At 38.9% G+C, this 24197-nt stretch overlaps 1 protein-coding gene across 6 annotated transcripts in view; it reads right to left on the reverse strand.

Annotated features, from left to right (window-relative positions):
* Positions 1–24197, reverse strand: part of LOC124060502 (E3 ubiquitin-protein ligase rnf213-alpha-like) — a 44893-nt gene that overhangs the window by 3513 nt on the left and 17183 nt on the right. For all 6 annotated transcript variants that reach the window (XM_046391563.1, XM_046391565.1, XM_046391562.1 and 3 more), the window contains 40 exons: positions 23512–23667; positions 22111–23386; positions 21691–21875; positions 21340–21495; positions 17424–20999; positions 16976–17112; positions 16774–16869; positions 16543–16664; positions 15643–15756; positions 15506–15555; positions 14454–14604; positions 14199–14334; positions 13783–13968; positions 13456–13580; positions 13162–13322; positions 11707–11910; positions 10605–10792; positions 10241–10361; positions 9919–10019; positions 9637–9816; positions 9352–9497; positions 8847–8949; positions 8309–8423; positions 7782–7989; positions 7501–7691; positions 7105–7227; positions 6723–6833; positions 6275–6517; positions 5876–5963; positions 5605–5639; positions 5373–5476; positions 4779–4932; positions 4389–4563; positions 3671–3759; positions 2870–3121; positions 2071–2200; positions 1749–1826; positions 1380–1560; positions 442–646; positions 251–328 (listed from right to left, as the gene is read on the reverse strand). In XM_046391563.1, the coding sequence (XP_046247519.1) occupies positions 251–328; positions 442–646; positions 1380–1560; positions 1749–1826; positions 2071–2200; positions 2870–3121; positions 3671–3759; positions 4389–4563; positions 4779–4932; positions 5373–5476; positions 5605–5639; positions 5876–5963; positions 6275–6517; positions 6723–6833; positions 7105–7227; positions 7501–7691; positions 7782–7989; positions 8309–8423; positions 8847–8949; positions 9352–9497; positions 9637–9816; positions 9919–10019; positions 10241–10361; positions 10605–10792; positions 11707–11910; positions 13162–13322; positions 13456–13580; positions 13783–13968; positions 14199–14334; positions 14454–14604; positions 15506–15555; positions 15643–15756; positions 16543–16664; positions 16774–16869; positions 16976–17112; positions 17424–20999; positions 21340–21495; positions 21691–21875; positions 22111–23386; positions 23512–23667 (10230 nt within the window). The remainder of the gene's footprint in view (positions 1–250; positions 329–441; positions 647–1379; positions 1561–1748; positions 1827–2070; positions 2201–2869; positions 3122–3670; positions 3760–4388; positions 4564–4778; positions 4933–5372; positions 5477–5604; positions 5640–5875; positions 5964–6274; positions 6518–6722; positions 6834–7104; positions 7228–7500; positions 7692–7781; positions 7990–8308; positions 8424–8846; positions 8950–9351; positions 9498–9636; positions 9817–9918; positions 10020–10240; positions 10362–10604; positions 10793–11706; positions 11911–13161; positions 13323–13455; positions 13581–13782; positions 13969–14198; positions 14335–14453; positions 14605–15505; positions 15556–15642; positions 15757–16542; positions 16665–16773; positions 16870–16975; positions 17113–17423; positions 21000–21339; positions 21496–21690; positions 21876–22110; positions 23387–23511; positions 23668–24197) is intronic.

Raw genomic sequence — 24197 nt, forward strand, 5'->3', positions numbered from 1 at the left:
CTAATCAGTTCATCTTTGAGTCCAAGTGCTTGTGCCAAACACAGAATTCACAAGAATGGATGAACAACTGGAAAACATAAAGCCTTTGGCCACGCCAAGAAGTCATAGAAATAACCAACAGTTTAAATGTTAAGAAAATAATCTTTAGTTGCGGACCTAGTAACTTTTCAAAAATAAATCTAAAATATATTTGTGCAAGATGAAACACATTTTCCATCACAAAAGTAGTGTACAGGGTTCATTCATTTACCTGATGCACTTTGGCTTTAACTGCTTTGAAAATTGTTTCATAGTCCCTCTCTTGTGTGTTGATCAGAGTGGGAATTCCCTAAAATAAAGCGATAGTGATAGTGATTTTAGTGAAGCAGGGAAATACAAAAATACAAACACAGAGCACATTCAATAATATCAATAATATCCGGTGCCATTTCTTTTACTCACTGTGCGGGTGATGAGGGGTTTTCCCTGAAGAAAGCGGGTGAGGATCTGCTGCTGGATCTGAGGCAGGTCATAATGTGATATCGTCTCATGGCCACGTTCTAAGCTGTACTGGCAGTTGGACAAAACTAGAGGAAGCAGGTCTTTCTCCACCTCATAGCTGATCACATGCTGCTCCATCAGGTCTCCCACATTCACTTTGTAACTGCTGAGGATCGTCATCACAGCACACATATGAACTTTTTGCTACTGGAGTAACATTCAAAAGAGCATAAGCTCTTTTTACAAAACATTTTTCTGTTTTAAATAAGTTCTAGACTTCAAAAGCACAGCAAGCATGTTTTATTTTCAGCAAATAGATTCAAACTGACCACCCACAATATATCTATGGCTGGTGACCAGGAGATTTCTGGCCTTATGGTAGTAATTGAATAGATATAGAAGTAATCTTTCATTTATGTCTTGTTGGTACTTCAAAATTCAAAACTCATACATTATTCACTCAACAATTGTTGAGGGTCATTGCGGTGTTTTTGCATGTTACGCGCGTTCAATAGATCTGAAGAGTCTGCATGTCCATTTTGGTATCGAGTCTGATGTGCTTTTACCAAATTCACATTAGGCCTCATTTTTCAAGAAAAGGCTGGGATTTCATATCCTTCATATTAACTTCATTAAACCTCATTAAAATGATTGACTGATTTTGTCCCCCATGGTTTACATTACATTACAGTACATTAGAAAGGGATGTTTGAATGGTCAGTATGAATAGGGGGAATAATTAAAGCCAAAAACAACCTAAATATTTATATGAGCATCTACTGTTTTTAGACTGACATGAAAAACTATGAACAAAAAGCATCATTGTTAACATAGCATTTGCATCATTAAAACTGAAAAACTGTCTTCTGCTTTCCATTGAACAATAAACTCTTTTGTACCTGCTGTTCTCTCCAGTGTGGTTATCCACAGCGCTCACCAGCTCATTGTGTAACGATACCAGGTAGCTGACTAGCCCAGTGGCACACAGACCTGGACCCTGTCGCCGAGGCAGGAGATACAGCAGGTCGCTTTTCAGGTCCAAGTCTTTGTTGCAAAATTCATCAGGGATCTTCAGCTCATCTGTGCGTTGGAGAAGACATGTGAATGATTCCGTATTTTCAGACAGGAAGTACATATTCTCTCTCTTTACTGGACATGCGAGACAATATCAGAACTGCACTGCTGTGAGTTGTAAATGTCCTCGCTGTAACTGAACCTGTCGCTAAACCTTTACAGAGAATGAAGAGGAGGATGAGTGTTTTACTTACTGTTGCTCACTGACACTCTGAGCAGATTCCATGTTTTCAGGAAGATGTCAATGTGTTTGTCATACCATGTCTTCATTTCTGATATAAACAAACAAACAAACAATAAAATAACCTTGTGTGTATGACAAAAATAGGACAAGACAAAGTGTATAAAATGAGTTTGTGAAATGTCAGAGATCTGTCGTTTTCTGTCTCATAACACAAGATCCCCCATCCTTTAAGATGCAGTCCATTAGATTTTAACATTTTAATTAAATGTTAGCATTTTGCAAAGAAACAAGTCGCAGGTTTAGTCAGAGCTTAAGAACTATTGCACCTGTACCTGTCTGGCTCTCAATGAATTTTTCAATGGAGCCCACTGTCTGGTCAGAAGTGTTCTGGAACTTTCTCACCAAGCGTTTCTGCAGGATGAGTATGTCTGGAAGGAACTTAATCTGTCGAAATTCTCTCTCCTAAAAAAGAAAAGCAAAAAGTATACAGTTGAACATCATGTCTCATAACCAGTGATTAGTTTTACTTTCGTTGATCAAAACTAATGAGCTGTCAGGATGAAAATTCAATTTTTTTTACTTACACTTTAAAGAGGTTTCTATTCTAATTTGTTTTCTTGACAATCACTGGGACAATAATTAAATTAAATTAATAGAAGTATGTTGATCATTACTTTCCAGAACTTTTGTTAAAATGAAAATATTATGAGTAATGGTGATAAAATGTGGCAGAAAGTGATGCAGGGCCTGCAGGGCTGTTAAAATCTCCCCTCAGCAGCAAGATTGTACTCATGAAATGCCTCTGCAAATTACTATTTTTAGATTATAAGATATTTTGTGGGAATGACTGGCCTTAGGTCTGTGGGTTGCATGACAGAAAATCTCATGGAGTGTCTAAAATCCAATTCATCCTCTGACTGTGCAATTAATCAAATGAATCCACCAATCTGAACACTAAATTGCTATATCAAAGGTGAGGAGGTCAAAAATACTATTGGTGCCTATAATCAATATAAAAAGTTTCAAATATGAATATCTACAGCAAATTTCATAGAAATCTGGCTAGTAGTTGCAAGATTTCTTGTTCTGGACCAAAGCATTGTATGGAGAGGTGAATTCAAAGCCATTCACCTTCTGCATGAACCTCCAGAGAAGAGGCAACTCTTCCTTTTGGCCAAGCTGCTCCACAGTGTGTGTGAGGCTGAGCAGTGACAGCCTCTCCCTGCAGCTCCACACTGCTGAGCTGTGGACCTCAGAGCCCTGAGCCAGAGATGTCAGGAAGGTACAATCATCACTGAAGGTCGTCCTCATGATGAAGTTTGAAGAAACACGGGAGTCAGTACTGATGCTGTCCCTTGCTTCTTGCAGGAGTCGATCAAGTTCCTATAGGCAAAATATTAGTAGGAGGTAAGGCTGTGAATCATTTTGAAAATATGATAGCAGTACCAGTACCAGTGTCCTTAAACTGATACCAGTACCAATGGAGTACTTTGGTACACATGATAAATTTTTCCCTTTATTTTCTGAAAAAAAGAAGACGAATACAACTGGGTTCACAAATAAGGTAAAGTTAGTCTTGAATCCATAACTGACTGTGTGAATCAACTGTAGTAACTGCTGTGGCAGTTGGGTAATGCTTGCGATGACTTTCTGAGAGCAAAGCTATGCTTGGTAATTTTTTCTAGCTTTGACTACAAAAAGGATCAAATGCAGAAATTTTGATACTACATGGGACTGGGTTATTTCAGTTGATACCTTCAAGTACTGAGTTACTCAGTACTCAGTGCTATCGACAACTGTGAAAACTGCATCCACGGAAGGACTAAAAACAGATCATCAAACTACCCATTCTAAATAAAAGCTTCACCACCACTCCTGAGCAAAAAAAAAGTTAACTATTATGTGAATAGTGTGTACAGTAAAAGATGTTACCTTCAACTGAGGCGTCATAATATCAGTGGCCACAGTCATCTCCCAGGCATTTCTGGATGCTTTGGTTCTTAGGTAAGGATCAGTATCAGCTAGACAAAATTAAACAGAAAGATTTTTGCAAAATAAATCACATCAAAATCACAATTATATCAAATCATATATATTGTGTTTTTTAATCTTTCAAAATCTGTAAAAAAAAAAAAAAGAAGAAAAAAACACATACAGTTATGTCCCTATCCTTTCACACAAACACAGTTTTCTATTCAGTATTCATACATTTCTCAATATGTTCTCATCTCCTCCACAACTCACTTAACAATGGCTGTACATATTAGCAGAGGACTGACAAATATCCTGGAAATCCAGATTCTTAATGAATCAATAGGAATAAATATGAAGTTCCATGATTTACTGGTTTAATGTGCAAACAGCAGTCTATAGAGCTTACTGAAACAGACAGGAACATTAAAAACTGTGTCTTAAATGACCAATCAACATCAAGCAGACTGTTTACCTAAAACTGTCAGAAATGCTGTTCGTTTCATCATTTTCACATTCTGATTTCCATTAATTTTTCCCAGTAGTAAACATGTCATACTCAAAAAATTAAATTTGCTGTCTCCCCACAGTGTCTCAATCTGTGTGTGTGGGACTCATCTCTTTGTGACTTTAGACAAATTATGAGATAAGAGTTATTTTTCAGAGGTGATGGGCTTACAGTGACTTGACTGCACTAGTAATTGCAGGGATCTGAGCACCCAATGGACCGTTGTAATAGTGTCATCAGCTCCTTTTCCCAGGGCCTCTGACAGCTGATCCAGATCCATTATTATGTGTTGATCAAGGAACAAACAAACATCCTCCACGGGCGGCTGGATGATACGCTGGACAAACTGCACAGAGTGAGGGACAATATCAATGTCAGATTCTTGATGTCTATTTTGCAGACAGATCATCATCTGGACAGAATAGTAAGACACCTCAGCTACAAACAATGTCCATGTAATGTAACATTAGTGCTTTCAGTCCAACAACATTCTATGATTGCACAGTAACTGCTCATGTAGATAGCTGATTTACCTCACTTTGAGAGTAAATAACAGCTCACCTGGGACTTCTCTGAAGCTCCCAGCAACATGGCCAAATGTGTAACCAGTCTGACCAGAGTGAAGGGACTCAGAGACATGTTTTTAGTGTCCAGGGCATCAAGGGATTCCCTACGCTCAGGGTCTCCCAGGATGTGACCAGGTCTTGTATGATCCCTAAAACAACAGATTACAGCATCATTTACACTCAACACTACATTCTACATGCTTTTTAAAAAAGGAAGCCAAAAATTTTCTTCCTAGTGTTACTAGTCTCAGATGAATTAGATTTGTTCACAGGCTTGAGTGCATTTTGATGACACTGGGAGCACTGATCAAATTTGGTAACTTCGAGGATTCTAATGATTCACCAGACCTATGAGAGATACTAGATTGTTTCTACTAAAGCATAGAAATACTGAACTTATCCATGGGGTGATCATTTATCTTGTGCTAATCAAATGACCAAAAAAGTCTATTTGTAGCCAATAGTTGTTGTTACTAACAACTATACAACACAACTGAAACTGTGTCCACAAAATAATGCCTTATGTGTCACCCAAAAATTCTGTTTTACCACTAAAAGTGTACTGAGTTAAGGCATTAATGACACTCACTGCTGCAGCGGAATTGCTCTGAATCCATCCACGGGTAAATGATTTTCCCCTCCAATCTCCTGGCCACACTCCAGACACTGGCCTTTCTTCATAGGCAGGCCACACTGGAGTGTAACAGCAGATCAGATAGTTTTACTCAGAAAGCAAATTACTTATCTACTGTGTGTTACTACCATTTTGTGTGTGTAATCACTGCAAGTGAGTGAACTGGAACTGCACAAAAATAGCTCACCTCGTCAACGAAACATGGATGATTATTTCGACACACTGTGAGAAACAAATTAACCAAGAGAAACCAATTAAAATAGACATACTCAGTATGATGCAACCCAAGAGCATTACAGATTATTCAAAGACTTTCAAACACCTGTTTTAAAATATGAAACGTACAGGAGATGATCATAGACTATTGTAGTAACCTAAGATGCATGGCGTTCAGTAAATGGAGCTGGGAGAAACCACAATTTACAATTGTGGTTTGTATATGAATGAATAATACTTACCATACCAAGTGAGCTGCCCATAGTCTTGTTGTATGGCTGCCTGAGCAACAGCTAACATGTCATCAGGCATTGTGGGTATAAATGCTCCCTGTTAGATTAAATTAAATGGAAATGTAAAAGTTTGCATGAAAGTCACATGAAAGTAATCATCATCTGTGGAGCTTGAGATGAGTTACTGGTCAACATGGCAGAGATTTTAAAAATTCACTTTATGGTCCTGAGTTTAGTTTTGGAATAAAAATCCCCACCCACTGAAGTTTGAACATGCACTCCCAACAGCAGACTCTGTAAGAGGCCTTATCTTTATGTTACTGACAGCCTTCTGTCCTTTAACACAGAGAACAGGTGACAATGAAAGGGCTGAAATTGCCTGCAGAGTCAGATATAATGCATGTTTACCTGCATGTTTTCAGGAAACAGACCAAGTTGCTTGAGTGGCATCACCAGAGGGTGACTCCCTGTGAGCAGCACAGCTGCCAGATGGATGGTCAGCTCGATGACAGTGTTGTCCATAATAGTATGACCAGAGTGTATGGTCAGAGTTCCCAGCCTGTTATGAACCAAAGCTGAGGCAAAATCCCTTACTTCTCTTTGATGCAGATAACTTGAGCCCTGGATGAGTTCTCCAAATGCTTGGCATTGCTACAGGGAGGATATAAAATAATATACACTATCAATAAGCTAGGTTTTTATTGTGTCATTATAAAACATGCTGATTGATAGCACTACTCAGCAACGCTTGATATTTCCAAGAAAACAAAATGTTCAACTCGACTGCATTCTAAAAATTCTTGATATGTAATATATCATTCAGTTTTCACAAAGTATATTTTATCATTTCTCATACCTCAGGGGTTGGATGAAGACCCGTATTTGCAGATCTGTACAGAGTTGTAACTTCTCTGAAAAGTGCTAGGAGGAGGAATATTGCTCGATTCCTCGGTGATGCGGTGCAATTCTAAATCAATGGAAAGCAAACAAAAATTATCTGAGGCTTTAGTAAATGCTGTCCTTTATTTACCATACCAAGTTTGTTTGTAGGTTTTACAGCAAGAAGTGGGCATAGTGAGGACAGCTAAAAGGAGCGCCACTGAACACCTTAACATGGCCTTAACAACATTTCCTTTGGGTCAAAACACTAACATTTACAGGAAAGGGGCAAAGACATGAAAGAAAGTCAATGAGACATTACTTGTAGCAGTGGAGTATGCTAAATGAAATTCAAATACCTCGCAGACTTCTTCTATCTGCTCAACATCACCATCCACTACGGCCTTGGCAACTGCGTCCCTGACTGCCTTGTATTCCTCTCCATGCACAAGATACTTGTCCATCTGGCCTCCGTCTGCACTCTGGTCACACCATGAATGGAGTTAGCAGAATCACAAACAAGTTGCAATAACATCCAAATATAAGGTTATTAAATGGATTTCAGATGTCCTGGTGGCTTCTTTGTCTAGTAATAGTTCAATAACCGGGACAAATTTGCTTTGTTTCCACAATGAATGAACACATACACGCTATCAAATAAAAGTGTGGTGCTGACAGTGACACTGCATCATGTCATAATGCTGACATGTTTGCATATATATTTATAGTAGATTTGCTTTTGAATGATGGTGTACCTGCTGATGGATCTCTGTCGGGAAAAGCCAGTGGAACTTTGGCTCTTTCACCAGTGTCTGGACCATCTCAACACCCTGCCATTCACTGAGCTTGCGGATCAGGTAAACACGATACCAATCATTCCCACTGTCCTCGCAGAGCTTAATCACCATGTTCAGGAAATCTTCTGCACCATCTGGGACGTCGTTGTCTACAACAGCAATGTAATTCAATAGACTCTAGATTATTTTTCATTGCTACCTGATGCATCACTGTCAGCAGTAGTGAAGTTATCTCTCACCGGACAGATTATCACTGATGAGCTGGGCAGCTAAGGTGAGGGATAGACGCAATCGTGCAATGTGCTGCAGATGCTGAATGGACACTGTTGCTGGAACGGAAGTGACTTCAGCCAAAAAGAAACGCAGAAATTGTGTTTCATCATTGCAAAATGCATTCAGCTCTTCAGCCCTGCTCCCTTCCTGAGGCATTTTCTCCCACATGGAGTCCTAAAGAAAAAGAAGTTTTCACTTTCACAGCTTACATTTAAACAAAAGATCCCGAAATAAATGGGATGAAATATCTGAAATATCTGAACCTGAAATAATTTGGCATGAGTATGCACTCTCACAGTAGCACAGTTTCTATTGCTGACTACCTTTTAAACTATTTCAAATGGTTCCAGAGCTTCTTTGTGAGGCTTTTCAATTTTTTTTTTAAGTCAGAAAAAACTTTATCCTTGTATACATTATTAAACATAATAATAACATAGTAATGTTTTTTACTGTTTTATTATTACACTAAATGTTTGCTTGAATGGTATTTTACCTCCAAGCAGTTGATGTACAGGGCATAAAGCTGCGTTTTATCCTCCTCATCCACAAATCTGCTGTCTTCAACTGATGACAAATGCTGCTGCAAATATTCCTTGACTTCATCGAAGCTGAAACACAAGGTTATTATATAATACAATTCAGAAGACTTTTTGCTAGGTGACGCAGAGGAGTTTAAAGGTACACTATTCACAATTTGTAAGCTATAAACACAACATTCAAAGGTGCAAAAAGCTATTCTGGAGAAAGATAGTTTTCTTGGATTACGAAGTGTAATTCCCATGTCGTCAAATACTGACACTTTGGGTTGGAAACCCACCACTGAGGTTGAGTCAAATGACTTTTTTTCATCGAAAATCTTGCATATTATCCCTCCCATTTTCCTCTTCAAATCCCTTTTATATGATAAAGGAAGCAATGCTGTCAAACTCCTCTGCAGCTGACAGGACTGCCCACTCCATCTGCCACAGAGCTCAACATTTAAGTTCAGATTTTGAATTGTAATCTTACAGTGACACATTCAGTTCACCTACCTGAACTTCAGCAGCAGCTTGAGGATCACAGATCGCACAACTGGGTTTTTGTCTAGGGACTCATCAAATGGCGACAGATCTTTGGTGTGAAGCTGTTTATTTTCTGGTTTATAAGATGATTTAGTGTAAATATTAGTAACAAAAATCAGTACATTCATTTATTAAAACGAACAGCAAAAGAGAAAAAGTGGCACAACATATGAAAATGAAAAGAATGAAAAGAAATTGTTATGCAAAACACAATTTACAGATTGTCTATACTTAAACATGTGTTTTAGCTGATGAAAAGTCTTGTATTCTGGTCTCATCTGATCTTTAGTCTAGGTTTAGTTTTGTTTTCAATAACAAAATTAATGCTATGTTAACAGCACTTTATGTACAAAAATAGTTACAGCTATCTCATGCAGTGTCAAACAAATCCAGAGTCGTCAGTAGAAAAGGAGGTGAAAAAAACAACGGGAAAACAATATTTTATTTGATGTTTCTTTGAGAAGGTAAGTGGTACCTGTTTCGATCATCAGGTAGGACAACAGGCCTTTGATGACTTCTCTGTCTGGAGGTATGTTGTCCTTGAAGCACAACGTGGAGAGGAGATCAATGAAGAAACCATTACATCGGCGCCTGAATTCTGCATTTTTCTTGACAAAAGCCCTGCAGCGTGACAAAAATGCAACAGAAAAATCACAAATTTAAAGTGATTAAATTTCATCAGTGTCTTTTCCAAATGTTGCTAACTTTTGCCCTAAAAATGTTCCCTAAAAATGTTTAAAATATTAAAAAAAAATGTCACCTGATTTCATCAGAGACATGTGGCTCAAAGTCATCTGGCAACTCCTGCCTGCAAATGGGACAGGATGTCAGTCCTGCATCAAGGCTTGCCCTGATGCATGTTGCACAGCAGATGTGACGGCATGGCAGGCCCACAGCGTCCTGAGGCTCCCTCATGCACACCACACACTGAAGTCCAAACCTTGAAAATTAAATCAACATGAGATTCACTTTAGTGTAGCTCAAGAATGTTCTTCACAATTTTACCCAAAATAACTGAACTGACAAATTTAATTGCCCTTACCTGAAAATCTGATCACTTGCTGCCTGTTTACAGGACTTTAGTACTTGAATCACAGCTTGAAAACCCTTCAATGATTTTACATCTGTGTTTCCCTCCAGCACCTATGAAATAGGTTGAAAACATTGACATAAATGTCACAATGGTCATAATGAAGATTTTTCAGTTTTACCATGGCTGAATTTCATATACATTATAACCTGTAGACCATCAGAAGACACCAAAAATTCTCTTCAAGATAAATGGATTAAACAAATAACATCCACCATACTGGATGTAGGCCACAATTTTTGTATGACATATTGGAGATTAATAATGTGCTCACTTTGCTTAGGGTTTGAATGTGATTCAGGACCAGTGTTCTGAGCTGATTCTCATCATAGTGAAAACCCAGCAGCATGTGCTCCGCAAACAATGACAGGATGCAGATGCGCTTCCAGCCTTTGCTGTAAAATAAATATAAATATCACAATTGTAGAAATAAATACAAGTTCATCATACAACAAGACAATGTTTTACACTTTCTAGAGGAAATTGGTTAGTTGAGATGGCAAGCACAGATGACAGTTAAATCAATCATGTCAATCATTAAATATGCAATGTGGATTGTGTAAAAGCACCCTTTACTTCAGGCATGGCAGTCCCTCTTCACTATAAAATGCTGCAGTAAACCGTCATCAGCATCTTACCTGACCTCATGGAGCCTTTCTTTGCATCGCTTTCCATATTGTCTGCTGTTACGTTGAGAGCAAATCAACTCCAAAGAGGCCTGGAGCCTTTTCACCTGCTTCAACCATTGCTGACAGTGAGCATCAGTATCTAAGCTGGGAGATTCCAGACATTCAACACATGCCATGGCTGCATGGACATCCAAAACCTACAGGACAGTTTAGAAGTAATTCAGATTTTTTCCAAAATGTAAAGCATCTTGTGAAATAAACTGCAATAATGTGAAAAATACCCAAATAAAAGCTAGTTAAAGTGTGCACACATGTGAATGTGGATGAAATGCAGGAATGACATATTCACAATTTGCAAGATCAAGGTGATCGATAAATTGTCATTATGTGTGAGGCAAACTAATCTGTGTTTGTGAAGAAGCTAGGTTAGTTCAAGTTACAGACAGACATTAATTCTGGATCCGACAGTATCTTAAGTTTGTTGTGTTGCTACATCCTCACTCTGAACCACATTGGTGTCACTTAGGGATAATCAATAACTAACTATCTGAAAGACACAAAACCAATGCTATTTTCAATACCTGCCCAGTGAAAATAAATGTTCAAAAATTATACAAAATTGGACTCACGAAGAACACGTAAAATGCAATTAATTTATCTTTCATAAACATTTAAGTATAAAATATTTTTTTAATAGCTTTCATATCATGTGGTCCACTGGTCACATTGGGAAGTTGTTTTCCATCATCATTTTTTGTCTCCACTTCTTCTTCTTCTTCTTCTTCTTCTACATGTAAACACACTTCACTCTAAAGGTGTGTACACAAATTCTGTACAAACTCTGCGTATACTATTTGTGTTCCCCAACCTTTTTTTTTCACTGTTCTGAGGCACTCTTAAAGCCTCTCCTTAATAAATCAACCATCATACTGACAAATCCAGTGAATTCTGCAGAACATGATAAAAACACATTGTGACACACTTCAGTATGGAAACCAACACTTTCAATAGTTGACTCTGTTTTGAGGTATGTCAACACCATAATATGACAGTCTTGAAATTACTTAATTACAAATTTGAAATGTCTCAGAAAATGTATAATTGTGCTTACCATCTCTGGACAATTTCTAATGTGATAGTTTCTTCGCAAAGGAGAAACTATGTCAGGCTGCAGGGATATCATCCTTGAGAGGTTCTGAAGACGACTTTGGTAGAAATGGTAGGCAACGTGGATATGAGCAAGAGAAAGTTCATCCTCATCTCTTTTTAGTCTTCGTTCTTCATCAATGCAGCTGGCCAGGGCCTGACACAAAAGCTAAAGAGTAGATGCAGCATACAGTATTTGTTTTTAACTACAGCAGAACTAAATAGTAACCATTCAAAGAGTTAGCAACGTAAAGAAGGAGGTAAATCTTTAATTTTTATTCAAGCAAGCAAGTGGGTTTAGTTTATGCCGTAATTTTCTGCTACTGCTAGCTGTCACAATGTCTGTCTCAGTTGTTTACTTCTTACATAGTTGCTATATTTCACTCATTCTGCCACATTGTGTCCAGTCACCCGACTCTTCCTGCCCACTTGTTTCCACATTCCCTCATCACATCTGCTGCTGAATTTTCCTGACCTTTTTCATAATGCAGGAGCAGCCTGTCAATGTTGGTTTGTGCCTTGCTTTCGAGCCATCTGATCCTGATCTTGATCCTATAGCTGATCCTTAACCTTTGCCTGTAACGTGTAACCTGTAAAATGAACCTCAAACTGCATCACTAACCATTTACCCCTGAAACCTCAAACTGCCTGTCTAGCTGACCTTCTGCCTGATCCGTAAACAGATGATTCTTTGCCTAACCTCTTTGGATAACTTTGCCTGTTCAGATTGGCTTCCTGTTGTTGACCTCCATTTTAACATTAATTCCTTGAACTACTCCTGTCTGTGTGATTTTCTGCATTTGGATCCTATTCCTTGGTGTCTAACACTCACACCGAGTAATGCCTTAATCTGTTTAATACTGGATACTTACCTAACACAGGGGTTTTCAGACACAAATGTCACATATTCTGCCACAGACTTCACTCAGAGTGTATCAGAAGGGAAAGTGCTCATGATGTTCAAGAGTCAGTTGGGTAATTGGTGTATCAGGAGCTCAACACTCACCACAAATTCAATCTAACATACACTGTTGCAACCCCAAATTTCACCTTGTGTGAGCATGTACACTGCTCATGCTCCTGTAAAGAGTTTCTGATCATTCTTGTTATTAATTATTTTTGTGCATTATAATACACACTGGGAATTCATATTATATTTAAACATATAGCTGCTGTATAATACAAATGCAGTACAAATCCCTGTGGAGTGTAAATTATTATGAAAGAACTGCAAAAAAAAGTCCATCTTTTTTTTTTGATGACTACTAAAAAAGGTATTGAAATCTACGCTCATTGAAGAAGTGGGATAGTAAATGAGGTTTTTGCATTTGGTTGCAATAACTTGGATTGCTGTAACAACACCAGAGAAAATCAAATACAGTAAAATGCTTTGAGGAAGGAACAGCTGTACTATGCTTACCTGCAATTCTTCATCTGATGTCACTTTCACAGTCAAGCAAACAAAATCCTGCAGGTACCTTTCAAATAATTGTATCTTCATTTTGTCATTCACATTTTTTGCTATGTAACTGCCAAGTGGAGTGTTCCAGAACAACTCTTGAAAATGACCAGGTGAACAAACTGCAAAGAAAGGATGAGAGTGTCAATAATAAAACGTTTCAGTTACAGTGCTAGTACTTTAAATGCACAGCACAATTCTAGGACAGAAGGCATTTGTATATGTTACTTATCTGTATATAAGTATCATATTTACTTTCATGTCTGGATGTTTGCATCAGGAGCCCATCCAGGAAGTCTTTGATCCACCAGCTGAAGGGCATGAGGCAGTGCAGAGTATTGCCACCAATGATATGGCTTTGCACCATGAAGACACTGGAGCTGTAAAAGAAGCACAATGCAGAAATTGTTTATTGTTAACCCATATGGCTTCTAGCTGGTTCTGTAAATCACTTGAATTTATCTTTTTTCCCCTACATTCAAAAAGTCTTGAGCATTTAGACCAACAACGTACATTACTCAATAAAAATGAAAGCATCTGTAATAGATGTGTGTGTGTATTAGACACCATTATCATACTCACTCGCTTTCCACCCTCACATAAGGTACATGGAGCATCTCTTTACTTGCAAAAATTTCAAGCCATAGGTTCCTGACGTCCTCGCATTCATTCAGGAGAAGTTCCAAATTGCAGTCTCGATCAATGACTGAGATCAAGTTGGCTAGAAGTGGAGTGACAACTGCTTGGATCTTCCTCCACAGAGTGTGTCTGTGAGGAAATATTCACATGATGTTCTCAAAACTTGAAAATTACGGTTGGGAAAGGTATATTACGTGAGCTAAAAACAAATTTCTGTGCATCTTACATTTTACAGCACAGCAAAACAGTTTCAAAAACAGAGATGAATAAAAGAGACTGTATGTTGTAAAGATTGGATGTACATATAGCAAAAAAACATGGTTACATAAACTACTCAGAAAAGTAAAGTAGAGACCTACAGGAATGTTCCCCCCTCTTGAAGAGCACTGACATTAGATGCCTCCCTTAGAACCCAGCTTTTAGGATTTGGGATGGTGGCCTCATAGTCCTCTAACAGTGAGTGGAGACGTTTCTTCATAATATTTGCAAACACACCTTAAAAACAAAATTCATTTACAAAAACTTCAGTAATATGCATTTTCCCTGCACACAGAGTATTTGTGTGTATGATGGCCCAACATCAAAAAATGACACCAAAGGTCTGATTTTCTAACCTTGTGTCTCATTTTCATCCAGAAGTGTGAGCAAGTTCTCAACTCTCTTTGTGCTGAGTTCTCCACTGTCTGCTCCATCTCTGAGCATGCTCACTGCACTCATCACGCAACTCCTCATCAGATCTGTTTTAGGAAACAAATCTCTCAAAGCCTGCAAAAATATATATAAAAAAAAAAGCAAGTACATTAACAACAGCAGCCTAACATCTGAAGGAACATGTCTTCCAATCAGAGGTCTGACAGTCTAGTTATAGTTATTTAACAAATAACTACGAAAGCTTACCGATCTCGTTTAAGGCTCTTACATAACCTTGCCCCCAGTTCTGACCTTTTGGTATCATATTCTACCTCTTGACCACTCCATTCATCAAATCTTGGCCTCTTATCCATTCCCTGTTCCAACCTCAAGACAAAAGATGATGGTGTCTTTGCTGTACAAGCCCCAGCTCTTTATAAAACGTTCCCTCATTCCATTAGATCTGCTAACTCTGTTAACAGTTTTAAGAAGCCTTTAAAAAAATACCTCTACAGACAAGCCTTTTTATAAAACTCAACTCAATGTTTTGCTCTTGCTCTTCTATATATTTTCTTTTACTTGTTCTTTGTTTCTACTGTCTTTTCTTTATGTGAGGCACTTTGTAGCTTTGTTTTAAAAAGTTTCATATAAATAAAGACTTACTCACATACTTACTTACTTAATTTCATCTCATCAAGAGGATATGGATATGTCACACGTCAGTTGATGAATTAACTTGCTTAAGGATAACTGCTCACTAAAATGTATACAATTTGTGCTTAAAGTCTGATAGAAATACACCTTTTGCAGGCAAAAAAGAATCTTAAAGATTCAACCAGTAAAAAATGGGAGCAAAAACAAGTGTTTTTGTCTATATCGTTTATGTTTTTGTTGAGTGTATATCAGGCATTGGCCCTTTGTGTTCACTTTAGACGTAACTGAAATAGCTCTGCTGGATTTGGTTATGTGGCCTGGATGGTAATCAGGATACTTTGCTCTCTGAGGTTTATGATATGGGGTGGGTGATTAAACTTACATGGGAGCCATCATTTTGTGGCACACCATTGTGGTCTTCTGTCTCCATAGCTTCAAATGAAAGAGAATTATTGGTGAATTTAAACATTTACTTAAAATATATAACATTCTTTTCAAAAGGTATTTTTGATTAATTACCCTCAGGAGGATCTTCAAAAAGTTCACTTATGCGTAGATTTTTCAAGGAATGAACATCAGACATAAATTCGTTTGACCTTCTCAGATCATCAATGTGAACAGACCTCCAAGGACCTGGAAAAACAAGACTTTGTCAAAACCTAGTATATGGCTGAACCATGTAGTCAGTGTGTGAAAATATGACCAGTGTTTTACAGGGGTAGTCAGTTGTAATGTCTATAACGTTTTGTGTCTTTGTCTTTGATGGTCCCAGTATATTTGTTAATATTAATGGAGGCTTTTACATATACATGTGTTGGCTTGGCTTTACTCACTTTGACTCGGTGACATGGTTAAGAAATATGTGCATCATCTGCAGATGTGCCTTGTTTTTGTAAGGTTTACTCTGTTAGTGTTTTGTCAGAATGATCATTATTTGGGGAACTTTAGCTGTGTGCTCTTCCTCATGCTTATCAGTACATGGAGAACTTTTTTCTCACCTACTCTGACCTATGCTGGATTATTATGGTGCATAACCAGATATTTGAGCTGAGACATAACCTTGGGGTCTTCTATAGTCTTGTAACTTGTCAGTTGAAAGGGTCTGTTCTCAACCTTTTACATTCCTGTCTGTATTATTGAACCTTTTCTGTTGCTGTTAAAAATTCCTCATCTTCTGTTTCCCACTTTACTCAAGGCTTCCCTCAAGGGTCAATCTTAGGTCCATTACTGTTCTCCATTTATATGTTGCCCTTGGATTATGTCATGTGTTCCACTGCACCATGCACACCAATTTGGTGTTGTGGCTGGTGTGATCCCATTACAAGATGACCTCTAGTTATCACTGTTATCAATGACATGAAAAAAAAAACATTTTGCTAGTCATTTGTGTGTCTGTGTGTGCGCAGCAGCAGGACTAACCGCATTGAAACCCAACATATGAGCTCCCACCCTCGATTCGAGGAAGTTTGGTGACAAAGTACACAAATGTCTTTGTGTTGACAGAAGAGGTCCACTTGTTTATTTCACTGATGCATGAATACCTAAGAAATTTAAGTGGAAGTAAAAATAAAAGTGAACAAAAGTCAACATTTGAATAATGTTAGAGGAATATATAAAAGAAAGTGGCTATGTGACATTTTGTAGACTCACTTGGCTGAGGAAAGAATATTCCTTCTGTGGGAGTCTTCATCATAGTGTGTTTGGATGATGAGCACTTTCTTTTCAGGTGCTAAGCCAAGAAATTCCCTAATAACAGTACATAAGCATTTGAATAAACAGAGTGATTACTTGAAAAGTGGAATGCATACACACTCCATATACACATATCTACAAATTGGATGTGTTTACACACCTGATTTTCTTGAGGAAAGAGTACTCTGTGTCAAACTGCTGAAGTGACAGAAGTTTGACAGAAATTTCATCAAGATGTATTACTTCTTGCAGTTGTTCAATGTCCGCTGCAGTCAGCAGCCTGGAAAATGTTGTGACCTTCAAAAAAGTAAAGGACATAATTATTACAAAATATTGTGCAATTCATTTATTATTTGCTGCTACTGATAGAATGGGTCACCTTCATTTACTGTTAGATTGTTATGTGTTGTCAGTCTGTGATACCACAACTTAGGGGTTAACTCGATTTGCATTTGACTGCATCTTGATATTGTTTATACAGTTATCCCAGATGTGCAAGCAGTATTTCCAAAAGCTGTTGTTTTTGTTTATTGTTTTTTTTAACAATGCAACAGTGTTTCGGGAGGACTTTTTCTGTAATATTGATTAGCAAAATAAAAAACAATTACCTCAGTGAAGAAGTGGGACTGTTCCAACTGTTGTATGTGATGGACTATGTAGTCTCCCAATGAACTGTGCATCTCCTCTTTAACATATTCTTTTATTAAGTGTTCTCTTTCTTCATCAGGCAGTCTGGATTTGTCCAAACGAACAACAGAGTCTGGAGTGGCACAGCTGAGCAGAATTTCTTTGGCTTTGCTCAGAATGGTCTGAGCATCTGTTTCAGCACTTCGATTGTCTGTTACTTGTAAGACCACAGAGGAGCACGTGTCTGAGTGGTAGCCGATGAAGACTTCACTTGGAATATAATCCTTTTTCATGGAGCGTTGGACAGTTGATGAGACAAAATTATCAACCCATTCCTGCAGTTGTCTGGCAATTTCCCTCTGCTCATTTCCAAGAACAGTGTTCATGTCAAGGTAATGTTTCTCCAACCTGTTGATTAGGGGGATTGGAAACTGCTTGTAGACCACCTCTTTCTCTTCAATGACTATGAGTCTGAATTTTTTATGAACTCTGCATTTCACACGATGTGTTCCTAATCCAAGATCAACATATTTTTGACCGCCTAGGGTCACATAGTATTGGTTGAGAGCATCATAGAGACTTTCATACAGATTCTGAAGATTCAGAAGCACAACTGTCTGTCCAATCTCCATGCAAACCTTGACACGATTAATGTTCCTACAGACTTGTGTGTACTCCTGATCCTTTGGGAAACTAGACCCAAAGATGATCTCTGGATGGATTTTGTGGGAGAAGAACATCTGCTGGAGAATCTGAAGAGCAGCATAGTTCTTTGTGAGGATTAAGAGGTAACGACTTTCATCTAGTTGGTCAGTTGGAGAGATGCTTTGATTGACCAGATCACTGGTATTGATGCTTGCATTTGCAAAGTCATCTTTGAGCTGTTTGCTGAATATGCCCATCACATCCACATCATCTTTTCCACTGAAGTTTCTCAGGACTGCTTCAGTGATTTCATTTGCAGAGGGTTTCTTATTACTGCTTTTGCTAATCGAAAATACAGTCTTTATCAGACTGTAGAAATCTCGAAGACCAAAAAACCCCTTGCCTTCATTGCATATGACCTCATATGCTTCTGCAAAAGGCTGAAAGAGGTGTTTGATGTTTCCACAAACCGTTTCATCAGACGAGCATATCCCTTTAGCACTTTTGATGAGCTCTTTCAGGACTGGATCTCCACGGGACACAAATATTCCACGATTCATCTTGGCAGGGTCTAGTGCCCAGTTGGAAATTCCAATGAATCCAACCCTTTCACGAGGTTGTGGCTCATCATCAACACAACCCTCTTCCAGTAATGGGTGCAGTGTTTTCAGTGGCATTTTTGGGGAATCTTCAGCCAGTCCAATCTCGTCAAGAACAACTACAGAGATGTATTCATCCAGATTTTTCTTTTCCTGAAAGCGGGCACACTGTTTAAATGTGCTGATGATTCCTTCAGGAGTTGAATGGGGGCTGCATTGGAAAGAAACAAGATGTATCTGCTTCAGCCTCTTGTAGAGTTCAGAATGGGAGGCAGGGCCCTGCATTGCATCAGCAACAAGTGTTTTGGAGAGTGATTTGGAGCTCCCTGGCTTCCCAACAATAAACAAGGGAATTCTTAGCTCAACACAGATCACCATCATGAAGAAATTTTCTTTCAAAGCCTCATTTCTGGCTATTGTCTTTCCCATAGGTACACCATTGAGTAGGAGGTCCTGCATGAGTTGGATTTCCTGGTTTACTCTCTTTATGTTGTATTCATGAGGAAGCAACGGGCTGATAGCTCTCTGGTACAAACTTTTGTTCTCCAAGCAGGACTGATAGCAGACTCCAGTGGCCATCACGAGTGACCAGATTACTCTATTTTTAGCAGGTTGAAACATGCTGGTGTTTTTTTTCCTCTGAGATTGCACTTGAAGGAATTTGCTTAGTTCTGTTACAAACACGGGGTGATTTCGGTGGAACCACATGAACACGTGCATGCAACGTTCAACATCCCTCAAACTGACAAAACTGCATTCATCTTTCTTCTCCCTCATGAACTTTTGTGATAATGACAATACCCGAGTTATAGTTGAAATAAAACTCTTCTCAATCAAGTTGGCCTTCACATGTCTTTGCACTATTTGCTCGATGTACATTTGCTCTGCCGAGTCATTGAGCTGGCCAAAGTCCCAAACAAGAGGAATCATGCTGGGGGGTAATGCATGAACACGGTACACGAGCTGGCGGAGAGGAATGGAACCAAGCTTGTCGTCACTCTCCTCAGCTCTGACCCGGTACCCCAGTCCAGATGCCTCTAGCCTTTCGATCATCTTGTCGGTATGCTTCCTGTACGGATTGCATGCTGCAACAATCTGTAGTCCTGTTTGAGAGCCAAGTTTTTGTCCCTGCACAGAGTTATCGCAAATGATCTCCTTGATGCTGCTGATGGCGTCTGTGGTGTTTGCCTCGTCAAAGAAAATAACTGAGTCAAATTCATGTTTCTCTTTATTGGCTCTCGCAAGAGTTTCTGCTTCCTTCACCTTCTCATATATCATTTCTGATGTAGTTCCACCATGAACTTTGACAAGTTTCATGTTTTCTGCTACTGCACCGCACCTTCTCAATTCACACATAAACTTAATGAGCCTTGTCTTACCACATCCTGTCTCACCCATTATGATGACTGGGATGCCACATCTAAATCTCATATGGATTGCCATCATTTTGAGAATATTATCAGTGGTCAGTTCATAAGTTTCATCTGGATCTGTTGGCCACTTGATGCCAAGCATGTTGCACAGACACTCAATCTTGTCACATCGGGAAAGCTGATCAAAGTCTCTATTAAAAGGGACTCTCTGAAGTCTTAAGCCAGTGTACAACTGTTGAGTCATGATGTTCCTCTTAATCACTTCTCCTGTCAAGGGATTTATGGCATCAACCTGTTTCTGATCATTGAGTTTCAGGTGAAATCCAATGAAAGTCATCGACATGTGGTCATCATTAAAAAAGATGTATGGGTGTGGTTCAGATTCCCACCTCTTTCTAATGAGAAATGGAGCCAAGTCTCTTTCATTAAGCCCACTCGTGTCAATGTGTTGCCTCCCTGGGCTCTGGTCACTCATGCATAGTGATGGGGTTGCAAAGTCTTTGGACATCAAGATCATAAACTCAACCACAAAGTTTTTGAACCCAAAAAGAGTGTCTCCAACAAACTCCACTTTGCAAAAGACTGAATTCTCACAATCCTGCAGCTGAAGATTAAGGAACCAGACAAAGTTATGTAACTCTGCCCACGATGGATCTATTACGCCACAGTAGATCAAAAGTATCTGAAGACACTTTGCGTGAGTTCCTTCAATGCCCTGGTACGTGAAGTTGTCAAGATTGTCACCATTGTAAAAACGTGTAAGGTATTGGTATGGTCTTTGATAAGCTTCACTCCTGAAACATTTGTCATCCATGAGGGGATCGTCACTCTCCACGTTAGCATTTTCCTCTCTCTTTATTTCAAAAGCCCAAACCTCCTTTGGTGGGCGACAATACACCTTAGGGAAAACATCTGAGAAAGCAAAGCTCTCCTTTTGTCCCTAAAAAACATAAACATATGTATATGTTTAGAATCAACTACTTGTGTCTGTCCCCTCAGTCAAAGGTTTTGAGAGCATTTATTTCTCTCCTACCAGCTTCTACTTGCAGCTGTTGTAATTACATTTAAACCATATTTAGCCATTCATCCTTTTCCTACCTTAAACTGAAACAAAATGCCAAGATTCTGACCATATGTGGTTGTATTAGCATTGTGTCACACACAGGTCAAATTTCATTACTTGAAAATCTATAAAAATCTGAAAACCTAGCATTTCAGTGGACAAGGATGCAACAATAATATCAATTGTGTGGTAGAAGATGAACAAAATCTCAACTCACATATCTGGGGGTATATACAGGCTGATCATTTCTGGATTCCAGTAACTCAATGATGTACAAGTCTTTGGTGCTGCAGTGCCACATCCGTCCATCTGAATCCATCAGGTACCGCAAAAAGAGAAGCTTGAATAGGAATTTATTTAAGCCTTTTTGCACCTGCATGTAAGATTTATTAGAATAAATGTTAATGCCAAATTTTGTATAACATATGTATAATCTTGTTAAACACACACACACACACACACACACACATATAATATATTGAACCTCAATTATTATTATAATAATTCTTATTATTATATTCATTATATTATATTATATTATAATTAAGATTATATAGACATTACTCACCGAGGATGTGACATCAATGTGAAACACATTGAGGTCTTTTTGCTTTGGTGTGTTATATAAAGACTGGAGAACCTTGTGGTCATCAATCTCACGTTCAGTTAGTCGGATGCTCTTCTTAAATGCAGTTCCTTGCCCAGCACTTCCCTCCAGCTTTTCATACAACCTTTGGACATACAATGACTTGCCTGAAATAGAGGAAAAACCCTTTATCATTTGGCTGAATAAAATGATGGCAGTAATAACCAAGCGTATTTTACTACAATTGCATCTCTAGAGTAGAATGAATGAGCAGATGATCTCTTTCAGGTTCAGTTTTATTGTTTTGTTGTTTACCTGCATATCTGCATATTTTTTTTACGTAACACTGACTTAATACAATAATGACATGTGAATAAAAACCACGGTACACATAAGACTCACCTACTCCTGCACGTTGGGAAGCAACAATACCAACAGAATGGCAACCTTTGAACATGGCATTCTTGTGATCTGAATGGACAGTGTAATGTCTGGCCAAGTATTTTTGGATCCTTCCCAATGTCTCTTGTGGCACAAAGTCTCTTTTGAACTGACTGAATGCTGTAGGAATGTAACTGTGCTCCCTGTCAGAGCTGCACAAGATCACTAGCCTGTACTTGTGTTGAAACTGGGAACGCAGTTTCTGAAAACACTTCTCCATTGCACAGCTAACATCATAGTTTAGCTTGTCTGCCCAGAGCATCGTGTAAATCTTCTGGTGAATGTCACCTGGTATGAGACATCTCCTCAGGAAAAGCTCTACTTGCTCATAAGATGTTGCATGGTCACACAAGAGAACCTCATCATAACTTGGTAGTGGATCATAGTCACTGGTCATGTACAAGCAGATACTTGAAGTCAGGACCTCATCGGGGGGGCAGATTATGAGATTAGGCTGGTCTGAGAAGAGGCCTTTTGGCAGCTTTCTTCTGAGTGTATTGTCTTTTGTGTCTGAGAGCACTGGTTCTTCCCATTCATTTTCACTTTGGTTTTCGGTCATCATTTTTAACAGATCCCCTAAACCCCTTATGTCCAAAAGGTCAATAAAAAATATGCCCTCATTGTTCATGTAGCCATTCCACAACTCTTCCAGTTCTTTCAAACCAACAACCTGATCTGCCATGTTTGCCGGATCATCAGCTGTAAAATGACTCACACTGGTTGAAGACAAAACACTGTCATCCTGGGGAAGAAAATGGCTTTGAAAGGGAACATCTTCATTAATCCTTTTGCCGGGCTCAAACTGGTTGTGAAACCTTTTCCATGTATTCCAGACATCTGACGTTGTGCAGTTTGGTTTGATGAAAGAGAGCATCATCAAAGCTTCCTCCTCTATTTCTGTATTCACATTTGTCGGACTCAAAACACTGCACAGGTAGAATATTTGTTCTGCTGTGAAGTAGTTTAAATAGTAGTGATAAGATCTTTGTTTGTCCATGAAGTTTAGCCAGTCATCAAGAAACAACTCCATCTTCTTGGATAGCGCTGTAAGTTGTTCAACTAGACTTCCACAAAGTTGGATGCAATGCAGGGTCTTGCAAAAGTTGATTTCCATAATGATACATGGGTCACTCTGAGTTTTACAATGAATCTTAGCTTCCCAGCACCTGAAGAGTGGATTCCCTGCAGCATAAAGGTCTACAAATGCTTTGGCAAGTCTTTGAACATTTTCAAATACCTAAATAATAAGAAGATAAAGTGAGATAGCATGTTAATTCTCTCAAACATTCCATACCTTTACAAATAAAGCAGACTTAGATTATGACTGTATTATTACAAAAATATACAATTAATACACAACACCTCAGCAAAGCGTTCAACTTCACTTTGATTTTGTTGTCCTCTTCCAGACATGAGCATAAGCTTATTTTGCAACTCTTTCAGGTCCTCATAGGTGCATGTCATGCTTTTCTTATGTTGGTCCTGAATATCCAGCATCAGGGAAGTCCCTAAAGTGAGCTATAGAGAAAAGGAAAAAACAAAAAAACAAAAGGGAGGGAAGCGTTATTTGGCCTGCAATGTTTAGTTTTAGTGTGTGTCACAGAACACATAGTTTCCCTGCAGACCAGCACTGCAAATAGATGATTGATGTTATTCACTTCACCTGTCAGTGGTTTTAATGTTCTGGCTCAACACATCGACTGCCCCACCAGAGGAGATAGGACTCTGGACCACTGTTACTCTCCTTTCAAGGATGGTTACAGGGCCAAGTCTCTGCCTCCGTTTGGCCTTTCGGACCACAGTGCAGTCCTTCTCATGCCGAAATACAAACAACGGCTGAAGCAGGAATCTCCTGCAGTCAGAGAAGTAACACGGTGGACTGACCAATCAGAGGCCGCTCTGCGGGGTGCACTGGATTCAGCGGACTGGGATATGTTTCGGTGCAGCTCGGACGGTGACCTCAACGAGTTCACAGAAGCGGTTGTGGGATTTATCGGGAAAATGGTGGAAGACGTAACACCAACAGCCACCACCAGAACTTTTCCCAA

This window comes from Scatophagus argus, chromosome 6 (assembly GCF_020382885.2).
Source record: "Scatophagus argus isolate fScaArg1 chromosome 6, fScaArg1.pri, whole genome shotgun sequence".
NCBI lineage: Eukaryota > Metazoa > Chordata > Actinopteri > Scatophagidae > Scatophagus > Scatophagus argus.